This window comes from Sceloporus occidentalis, unplaced genomic scaffold, assembly GCF_023333645.1.
Source record: "Sceloporus occidentalis isolate IW3139 unplaced genomic scaffold, rSceOcc1.0.p SCAF_51, whole genome shotgun sequence".
Taxonomy (NCBI): Eukaryota; Metazoa; Chordata; class Lepidosauria; order Squamata; family Phrynosomatidae; genus Sceloporus; species Sceloporus occidentalis.
Window position 1 is genome coordinate 5351274 of NW_028317031.1, and position 11877 is coordinate 5363150.

General features: G+C 40.5%; 1 protein-coding gene across 1 annotated transcript in view; it reads left to right on the forward strand.

The window, feature by feature from the left end:
- Window positions 1–11627, forward strand: part of LOC149288507 (metalloprotease TIKI2-like) — a 110405-nt gene extending 98778 nt beyond the window's left edge. The window contains exon 7 of the mRNA XM_089491782.1: window positions 11408–11627. Within this exon, the coding sequence (XP_089347908.1) occupies window positions 11408–11627 (220 nt within the window). The remainder of the gene's footprint in view (window positions 1–11407) is intronic.
- The last annotated feature ends 250 nt before the right edge of the window (window positions 11628–11877 follow it).

Below are 11877 nucleotides of genomic sequence, written 5' to 3' on the forward strand. Positions count from 1 at the left end.
TGTCTCTTGAGGACCTGTTCTTTATTGGTTTTGGCCAATGGACCACGAGAAATATGGAAAATGTAGGAGCCAGACATTTTATTTTTTAGGACATACAAAATATATGTACCCATAGAGATCAATATACAAGAACACAGAAGTTAGGTGAGAACAGTATGATGTTAGGAGATATGGATAATTGGCTCCTGGGATTATTCCACTGGACTTCAGAATGGAAAGTATATATCTATAGAATTCTCCAATCTACTATTTCACAAATCTGTCTGTTTGAATTGTATATAAAACTAGATATAAGCAAAAACTATTGCTAACACAGCACAACATGCACCTATTCCACATCTAAACATCCGTGCACCCTGATAGTATCAAAGGAAGTCTTTTAATGTTATTGCAGGTCATTGCCACAACTGAAGCTCACTACAGACATGGTGGTACATCCAGTAGTTTGAGCACATTTGTGTCCGTTACTTGTTTTAAGGTCTATGAGAAGAAGAGTGGCACCCTCCAGGTCTCCTGGGAAAAGTATGAATGCTCTTTAAGAAATAGTGTAGGTTATGAAGAGGTATTGAAAAAGTCCATGAGAATTACTTCCCATACAGTATATCCAGTTTCGACAGCGTTTTCAGTGTAATGGGGCTATATTACATTACCCCTATGGAAAATGGGTAAATGTTTCCACTAAAACATCATTATTTCTGTTTCTGTCTACATAGGGCCTTAACCTCTCCTGTCCATTTCAACAGCAGTCACAAGTAATAAAAACACCCAGAAAACACACAGTCCCAGTGGGATTGCACAGTGAAAAAGCCTCTTCTTGGAAACAAATGTATTAAACTCGTGCAGTTCGTTTTCGGACTTTGAGTCATGGCATCTGTGTGTTGACAGAACTCATTAGGTCCCAAATAAAAAATAATCTCTGCTTTTTTTTGCCTCTGAAACACTGTGCTTCTTCGAGATGATCATTGTGTCACACAAGCTGGTTAGCACCTTGCAATTGCCCTAAAGGAACCACATTAGGGCTGCAACTAACGATTATTTTCATAATCGATTAGTTGGCCGATTATTTTTTCGATTACTCGATTAATCGGAAAATAAATCTGGGGGTATGCCTTATACCCCCCAGATATGCCACTCTGCCCCCCCAGATGTACCTTATACTCCCTATATGCCATAGTGCCCTTCTGATATGCCTTATACCCCAGATATGCCACTCTGCCCCCCTGATATGCCGTATACCCCCAGATATGCCACTCTGCCCCCCAGCTGTGCCTTATACCCCCTATATGCCATAGCGCCCTTCTGATATGCCTTATACCCCCTATATGCCATATAAGATCGATATTTGAGTGTTTTTTTTCATATTTTGACACTTATTAGCTAGAGGCTTGTCACATGTGATTTACGTGAAAAGCAAGAATTTCAAAATAACGGTTCTTGAAAATTTGACTTCTCGGTTATACAAGAAGAAAAAGTATTTTTTTGGGGTGTAAAGTCCACCTAGTACCATACCAGCTTTTTATAAGATCAGACACCTTGGAGGGTTATGTATTCCAGTGGCAAAAAACTATTTTCAATGGATTTTCAAAGAATTTGAGAAATAGCATTATTAACATCACTATCACAAGCCTCTGTAAGGGTCCTTTAAATTTAGCTTTCTTTTTTTGAGCAGGGGTTTTGTGTCTGCCTTACAATAAAGGTTACATCATCCACATAGTATCTTTAAAACACACATACCTAATAACCACCAATTAATCTTCTTAGTTATTTTTCTTGTCTATTTTTTTTTTATTCATCTAATTTATTTAAAACATTTTTTTTCTGTTGCACCACCCTATATCACTTTTCCCTTATTATCACTGATACATTTCCTCTAATTTTGACAGAAAACATTTTTGTTTTTTTAATACCGTATTTGCTCGATTATAAGACTAGGTTTTTTCCAGAGCAAATGCTCTGAAAAATACCCCTCGTCTTATAATCGAGGTCGTCTTCTAATCAGACCTCATTCTGCTGGGGCCAGGCTGCTTACCGGGCTTTGGTCGCGAGCAGCAGGAGAACAGGAAGCTAGCACAGTCCTCACATAACTCTGCCTCCCCCCTCCTTCCTCTGGGGGCGGGGCCAGAGAAGTTGCTCGCACAGCCGGGCCCCTGCAGAAGTCTTAGAGTGAGAGATCTGCAGTTCAGGTAAGGGGGTGGGGGAGGGTTTTTGTGATTAATGTGTGAAGTATGTGTGATTAATGGAATGAATGAGTATTTAAATGTTTGTGAATGAGTGTGTGTGATAGCATGGATGTGTAAGGGGGGTGGGGGTGATAGCATGGCATAGGGAGGCTGTAATCACACTACTATCATCCCCAGGTTCCAGCATGTACTGGCTGCCTTGGCTTGATAGTGTGATTGCTGTTAGCAGTTATATATATATATATACCTCCAGAAATGCATTTTAACCCCCTATATGCCACTCAGCCCCATGATATGCATTTTAACCCCCTATATGCCACTCAGCCCCATGATATGCCTTTTAACCCCCTATATGCCAGAGTGGCATATAGGGGTATAAGGCATATCATGGGGCAGAGGGGCATATAGGGGGTTAAAAGGCATATCATGGGGCAGAGTGGCAAATAGGGGGTATAAGGCATTTCTGGGGGCAGAGTGGCAAGCCTGGGGGCAGATGTGCATAACTGGGAGGGGGCAGGTTGGCAAATAAAAGGAAATAAAAAATATATATTTTTCTCAATCATAGCTTTTATTAAATATGAAAAAATAGTTTACATTAATTAATATTTACTAGTAAAACGTTTTTCCTATAGGCTAGTCTTATATTCAGGCTTTTTGTTTTTTTCCTAAATTAATATTTTGATTTTGGGGGGTCGTCTTATAATCAGGGTTGTCTTATAATCGAGCAAATACGGTAAATGATTTAAAAAATGCTATCTCCCTATCTCTTTCACATCTCCACATATCATTGTTCTGACCTGAAAATGAAGATTGCATATTAATATCATACTTACAACTAAGACATTCAACTCCCAGGGCACAAGTTCAGAAAAAAACTATTGCTAACACAGCACAACATGCACCTATTCCACATCTAAACATCCGTGCACCCTGATAGTATCAAGGGAAGTCTTTTAATGTTATTGCAGGTCATTGCCACAACTGAAGCTCACTACAGACATGGTGGTACATCCAGTAGTTTGAGTACATTTGTGTCCGTTACTTGTTTTAAGGTCTATGAGAAGAAGAGTGGCACCCTCCAGATCTCCTGGGAAAAGTATGAATGCTCTTTAAGAAATAGTGTAGGTTATGAAGAGGTATTGAAAAAGTCCATGAGAATTACTTCCCATACAGTATATCCAGTTTCGACAGCGTTTTCAGTGTAATGGGGCTATATTACATTACCCCTATGGAAAATGGGTAAATGTTTCCACTAAAACATCATTATTTCTGTTTCTGTCTACATAGGGCCTTAACCTCTCCTGTCCATTTCAACAGCAGTCACAAGTAATAAAAACACCCAGAAAACACACAGTCCCAGTGGGATTGCACAGTGAAAAAGCCTCTTCTTGGAAACAAATGTATTAAACTCGTGCAGTTCGTTTTCGGACTTTGAGTCATGGCATCTGTGTGTTGACAGAACTCATTAGGTCCCAAATAAAAAATAATCTCTGCTTTTTTTTGCCTCTGAAACACTGTGCTTCTTCGAGATGATCATTGTGTCACACAAGCTGGTTAGCACCTTGCAATTGCCCTAAAGGAACCACATTAGGGCTGCAACTAACGATTATTTTCATAATCGATTAGTTGGCCGATTATTTTTTCGATTACTCGATTAATCGGAAAATAAATCTGGGGGTATGCCTTATACCCCCCAGATATGCCACTCTGCCCCCCCAGATGTACCTTATACTCCCTATATGCCATAGTGCCCTTCTGATATGCCTTATACCCCAGATATGCCACTCTGCCCCCCTGATATGCCGTATACCCCCAGATATGCCACTCTGCCCCCCAGCTGTGCCTTATACTCCCTATATGCCATAGCGCCCTTCTGATATGCCTTATACCCCCTATATGCCACTCTCCCCCCCAGATATGTCTTATACCCCCCTATATGCCCCCTCTTATTGTGAATCCACCATAGTTTTGGTTCCCTGCATCTTTGGTGACATTGTAACGGTTTATGATGACGGTATGATGGGGTTAAGCTCGGCGTATTCCTGGATGCGTGGGATTGCTGTATCGTTTTCCAGAGTTAGATGCTTTTGACACAATAATGGAAAACATTACCAACTCTTCTTACAAACCTTTGCTCTAGGTTGTTTAAGGGACCTTGAGATTTTGTTATCATTTCTTTTTGAACCCGACCCAGGACCACCCATATAATTTGTCTTTGCAAGTTAAGATTGCTTTTAACAATGCGGTTCCCCCCCCCCTCCTATTCAGCGTGTAAAAACGTCCAGAACCATGACATCGTTTTCATACTTGCTAAAGAGTTCAAACAAAATCGTAACCCCTTTCAAACATCTTTAAGTCATTACATATGAATTAAGGGGAAAGGGTGTGCTGAAGAATTTCTAATAAAAATAAAAATGTATCCAGTTATTTTTAAGCCTCTTTGACACCTTAAAAAGGTAAATTACAAGATTTGTCTAAGTTAATACAAAGCTTCATAGAGGTGAAAAAGTATCAACCTATTGAATACTGTCATTCTGGGAGACAGAAGGGAGCACGGAGCATGAAATACGATATTCCAACGAATCGTTACTTTCCGATTCTTTCATGTGTAGAATATTAGATTTCTTTAACTGGCGCAGCCGGTGAATAAATAGATGAAACAGGACAGCGTTCAGAGAAACCTCCTTTTACTCACCTTAGAAATAAGACAGCTATGAACTTTAGTTTAACTGTTTCGAGTTCCAATGTGCAGCCCAACATAGCGGACATATAAAAACAGAAATTTAGTTTTGCATGAATAAAACATGAATAGCTTCACAGCTGCAGTGCATTCAGTACATGACCATCAAGTCATATCGCTGTACCAAAAAAAAAGATGGAGATGAGAGACATACAGGATGAGCGACAGATGAGAATGAGACAAATGCACACAGATGGAGGTGGGCAGAAATGGACTGGACATAAACAATTACCTACTAGCTGATCAATCATGTGTGTGTTGCTGGCCACTGAATGGATACAACCACACGCTACCACCTAAGTAGGTGATTGCAGTATGTGGCCATGCGCTAAAGTATACGATCGGTCATCTGACTGGTACTTATGTACTTATAGGTACAAGTCTGGACCACTCTGGATTTGGAGACGGGTGTAAATCCTGGAAAGTAGTTTGGCTTCCTAAATACTCCTAGTGAGGGAAGTTGAAGACCCTGCAGGCCTTCTAGCTGAAGTTAGTTGGAGAAGAAGACTGGTGCTCGGTCCTCTCATCATTTGCACAAATGCATTTGTTTGATGCAGTACCCCTCTCCATTTTCATTTATATAGGAATGTAGCACCTCAGACTTAAAAAAGGTTTGTATTTGGACTCACATTTAGTCTTTGATAGGATCCCAAAGATTTAAAGAGGAATACGTGAGTTCGAGTTTTAGGCTTCCCCGATTGGGGATTCAGTATAGGCCAAGTTGTTTAAGCATTGTCTATTCTTAGCTGAGCTAGTTTCTCTCTGTTTCATGCACTTAACGAAAACAATCAAACAAAACCTCTGTGAGTTTACTGAAAAAAAGAACAGCCAAGGTACTGTATATACAAATTCACTTCACACCGACAGTGTTGCCAGGAGCAATTAAATCTGGAGTTTCTTAAACAGGCAATAAAAACAAACGGCTCCAAAACAGAAATATTTGGTTGTGTAACTAACACACAGATCCACACTCTGAAGATAGTCTATTTTGGACAACCTGGGTTACTGAATATTGTAGAACCGGTGATTGTTGGTACAGACATCAGCGGGCAGTCCCGTGATGTCGGTGGGAGGCCCCGCTGATGTCAGTGGGTGTTCCCACTGACGTTGGGGGAGTTCCTGCTGACGGTAGCGGGAAACACCCCCATTTAAAGGAAAAATGGGCAGGGAGCGGGGTCTTGATCAGGAGAACCGGAGAAGCAGTGCTCACCCGGCAATCTCCGGGTCAAACCTGGAGAGTTCCCAGGTATGTTGGTAAGGTGTCCACGATGAAAGTGGAACTGGGTCCATCAGTGGAGTTGTGCAGGACTTTCTCCACCTCGCATGAGAATAGTTAGTATTTAGCTTGGCCACACTATTTATTATTCCTACTAAGTTGTCCTTACAGATTCAAACATACTGATAATTTTTTTTTAAAATAAAATCAGGACCATTAGTAGTCTTGGTGCCTAGGGGCAGCTTGACTGGAATTTCTGGCCTTAATTTGGCCTGCGGGTATACATGGTGGTATATATATATATATATATATATATATATATATATATATATATATATATACACAGACTTGGGCATTGCTGGACTACAATACGAGTTACTCGAATTACCATTTCGAATTAAGGTGAGAATTATTGAGAAATTAAGCCACAACTCCCAAAATGCTCTTCCCTCCTGCATGAAGATACAAGTCCTAAAAAGTTGTCAGTGTTTTCTTTCTGAATCTTTTGCGGAAACATACGCTTTAACCACCTAAGAACCAAAGGTGCGGCAATGTATTTTTTTTTTCTTTATTTAATTTTGATAACCCCTAACTTCTACTTACCTCTAAGGAAGGTAAGGGGTTAAAACGTTTGCCTTTGGTTAATCAATGCTCTGTAGCAGGTTATGAGGATTTAAGTGCGGACATTAAAATGATTTAGCTGTTATAAGGTGCGAGAAGTGATTTTTATAGTGTCTTTATTAGACGAAATGCAACATTAAATCCTTTCTGTGGAAAAATGAAGCTATTGGAGTCTGCCAGGAATCATACGCTAAGCCCGGATTGTGCAGTAAATTTGAGCTAAAATAGGCACCGATACAAAATAAACAGAGAATAAACTGAAAATATGGATGTGAATACGGAACATTAAATTGTATGTGGGGCTTTGTAACACTTCCCGTTTTGCATGTTAAATTTCTATAGTCAAGAACGTTCAAGAACGTGTCTCCTTACACGCTATTTTAACGCTATACTGGGTTGTGGACCCTTCATGGCTATGAAGCCACACGCGATAACACAAGTAGGGTCAAACTGACCTCTAAGTTAAGGGGGTTACTGGTGTGATTCAAGCGATTTGGGCCAACACAGAAGACACCATGTTCATTATGGAGGCAAGAGCAGGAGATTCAGAGGTCTCATGCTGAACAAGCAGAACAGGGGAACCTTTTTCTCCCTAAGAGTCACCGGAGTAAATCAGTTTCATTCTGTGCTAAGATCTCCCAAGATTTCCCAAGTTGGCCAACTCACTTCTGAGATTTGCAGGTAGGGTCACCAGGTACCTGGAAGTCTGCAGAGTCCAACAGATGAACTTTTAATTAAAGCCAAAGACAGTCTCTAAGACAGTCACAGATTTATCATTGTTTAAAGAGAATGAGCATAGGCATTCAACAAACGTAAAAGTAAGGAGATCAGGTCCTTACTTCTGCACAAACGTATGATGAGAAAGTTGATTCTTCTGTTTACGAGCTAAAATATTACAAATACAGTAAACATGGCTGCCATCCCTTTGAATACTAGTGTAACTTACACCACAGATAGTCTTTCATTTGCTTAAAGGGACTTAGACTCCCAAATAGTGTTTAGATGTATTTGAATAATGCAGCATTGAAAAATCATGTCCTATATGCAAATGACTTATAATTCATTCTAACATTGCATTTGCATACAAGGTGACAGGCTACACAAGTGAAAATGAGGCAGAATAAGTGTGTTTCAAATGAAAGTTGTTTTATATATTTATTTTATATATATATATATACCGTGTATATATATATATATATATATATATATATATATATATATATATATATATATATATATATATATATATATATATATATATATATATATATAAAATTAACCTATTTTTATGTACATGTGCTACATGGATTATTTAATTTACCTGTGCACTTCCTAAACATTTGGCACTCTATGGGTTTAATAGGAACCATGTAATTGTTTAATGTTTTAGCCACTGCATTTTTTTGTATAACTATCATCAAATTACCTGAACGCCTCTGGCGTGAGCCGTAATTACATATTACAGAATAAGATATATTGCTACAGAAAAATAAGTATGAAAACCATATAGAGGTAGCCAAAGAATATTTTCCATAAGATATTAATTGAACACATTAGAATGTATGGCCGTGTAATTTATCCCCCCCCCCCCCCCCCCGTTTGAAAGGAAAATGCCTTTTAAGATTTATAGGCGTAAGAATTTTAACAGTATTACCTATCACGTCTTTAGATTGTGGGTATGCCAGACCATATGTGGGGCCTTGGACATAGAATTAAGGTTTGTGTAGGTATAGCTTGCACACAGAGCCTTCTCACTGCTAGATTTTACTGATTTGAGGTTTCTAATGTAGAACAGGAATTTCTGATTGATTGTTTTTTCACATGCCGACACACGTACAAAAAAAAAGCTGTCTAGGACTCGGTTTCTAAAATAGAATCGGATTTACAAACTGAATTTTGACAGAGCAAAACCCCCGATGGCATTCAGCAAAAGGATGCCAGGACTCCCACTGCGTAAGCGCAAAGTGAATTAAAAAAAAGATATTAATCTAGTTTTTGCCTTAATCTTTACATAAACCTACCCAACATATCCCCTTTCTCGCTCCTGACAAACCCCTTGTTTTTGTTTCTTCACAGTGCTGTCCAACTATAGTCTATCCAGAATCCTAATATAACCCTTGCCCTTCTCTCTCCAGAACGCTTGGTCCTTGGTCATCCGCCCAGGTTCATATTCTTCTCACACCCTGCCCAGCACTCTTTCCCACTTTTCCATCCTACTTATTGTCCTTCTCCCTTTCCCTCCCAATGCTTTGACTTGTTTTCGTTCTTTAACCTTCCACATCCGTCCTCATCTATTCTAGTTAGATCTATCTTACTTGGGGCTCTTCCGTTCCCTTATTTATTTGGGGTGAACATGTTGGGTTGGAAGTTTCCATAATAACGTTTGTACATGCATTGCATTACATCCTAACTCTATTAAGACCTGCTGCTTTCCTTCTGATCTTTGTAGTATCTTTCAACAGTCCCTATCTTTTAGGCATAATAATCTGTATGATAAACTATTTATGCTTTAGGAGGCCTCTTCGCCGGATACACCTGGAGATTGTATCTTTGTAAGACATCTTTAAATGGATTCTTAACTCTTTGAGAATCAGGTGTATGTGTAAGTCTTTTAGAGACCCTTTGGCAGTTAAAGTTTAAAAGGCTTCAAAGCCAGTATTAGACAATTAAAAACCCTATTATTTCTTGCTTACCTTGTAAGACACTAGGAAGAATCTCTCACTTGCTATTTTAGTACGTTCTACAATCTTGGGTAAGAGTGGACATTTTTTCTCACACTTCTCTGCCAAGGATTTGATAAGATAGACCAAGGTACTTGTGTTTAAGATGTGCATTTAATACATTATCTGCCTGCGAGCAAATAAGCCTGACAACTGTGCATACAGATATGTACAAGGAACGTTACACATTGTCATTGACTGTCGCTGAAACGACGTGACATGGGATGTTAGCATGCTGCTGGCACATGAGACTTTATTAGAGTAATGGTGTTAGAGGGTCCATAAGAGATAGTGTCAGGAACCACTTTTTTGCTGCCTGAACCATGGCTTTTTCATACCTGTGCCATTTACATCTGCTACCACTAGTGGCCACCCTCCGCCCTCTGGAGCACTCAGAACTCAGGTGTGCCTTGTTACCTGGGTTGAGCCCTAGCCAATACATCCAGCTGGGCCTTGTTACCTGGATTGCCCTGCCTTTATGAACCTGCCCTGCCCTTCAGTCAGGGCCTTTGTATTGAAGTCTATGGACCTTCCTGCTGTGGCTCTGCACCTGTGCTGTTCCTGGTTCCCTGCTTTTGTGTCCTTCCAAGTGGACTCCCTGCTATTGTGTCCTTCCAAGTGGACTCCCTGCTATTGTGTCCTTCCAAGTGGACTCCCTGCTATTGTGTCCTTCCAAGTGAACTCCCTGCTACTGTGTCCTTCCAAGTGGACTCCCTGCTACGGTGTCCTTCCAAGTGGACTCCCTGCTACTGTGTCCTTCCAAGTGGACTCCCTGCTACTGTGTCCTTCCAAGTGGACTCCCTGCTACTGTGTCCTTCCAAGTGGGCTGTGTGCCTTTCGTACCCTTCCAAGCGGGCTGTGTGCCTTTCGTACCCTTCCAAGCGGGCTGTGTGCCTTTCGTACCCTTCCAAGCGGGCTGTGTGCCTTTCGTACCCTTCCAAGCGGGCTGTGTGCCTTTCGTACCCTTCCAAGCGGGCTGTGTGCCTTTTGTACCCTTCCAAGCGGGCTGTGTGCCTTTTGTACCCTTCCAAGCGGGCTGTGTGCCTTTTGTGCTCTTCCAAGCGGGCTCTCTGTCTGTCGTGCCCTTCCAAGCGGGCTCCCTGCCAAAAGACTTATTACCTGTATTTTATTTTGCCATACGTCCGGTTACTTGCTTAGACTATTACCCTTATTTGCTGGTTCTGTTATATACATAAAATACACTGCATTACCTGGATTTTTGTTGGTAGTGTCTTTGTTTGCATAATCATGCACCCTGGGTTACATACTGAACCCCAAGTATCCCCTGCGCATGGGCTCCTACCCGACCTGATCACCCGAGTCCTGACAGATAGTGAGACTGAGAGAGAGCGAATGGAAGGTATTTTGGAACCTTGAATGCAACGATTATCAGCAAAAATATTCCAAATGTTATCACTACAAATGTAACCATTTTTTTAAAATCTATATGTAAGATTATAAAATGCAAGCCCGCAAAAAAACCCCCATAAAATATACCCCTATGTTGTTTTCAAGCAGTACAAACCATCAGAACATTCACTGCACCATGATCAGTAAAGTGGGCAAAAATGGCTATATTTGAAAGTGGACAGAAAGTGCTACTTTCTGCTCCAGTAAAAATCTTGCGGGAAAAAAACCCCACTGTTCCCACATTTTAGTTTCTGCGAACAAAGATGCATCTTTTTGCTTCCATGGGTTGCGAATCTGAATATTTTAACCAGCACTAATGAGTAGCTTGTTTCCATGTTGGGGCTGTAGACCCCAAATAACTTCTCAATGAATTGTAATCAACCAATGATTGTGTGATAGATGCATACCTCCTGTGCCACCCCTGAGGATCCATGTCCCTCCTTCCTCTTCTGATTTTCCTCTTGTTATGTTATGTTATGTTTTATAACTAATAGCAACTTATTTTTTTGGTTTATTTCAGTACAACCACGGTGCTTCCAGACACCAGAAACACCAAAGGAAAGGAATCTGCAGAGACTCTGGTTTGGCTTTCCAGGCAACAAGAAGGACAGACTCATCTGGCCATTAAACTGTCCAACGTACCAAGCAATGCTGCTCCTGCTCTCCATTCACTTCTCCCTGCATTGCTTTCTGCTCTATTAACTATGTGCTTCATCACAGCAATGAGAACAGCCTCCTGACACAGCTCGCTGAAAGCTCCAGGGCCACCACAGCTAATCAAGCCGTTATATTAACAGAGAGAGGCTAAGACCCGACTGGGAATTATTTGGATGTGAAATCAATAAACTCACAACAGAACTTTTAGTAGAACATGTAATTTTTTGGAAGACCAAGAATTTTTTTGTTCTATTTCACTCCTAACTCTCAAATGACTGAATTATAAGATTGGCGTTCGGCATTTAGTGAGGTCTCTTGATAATTTTTTTGGAC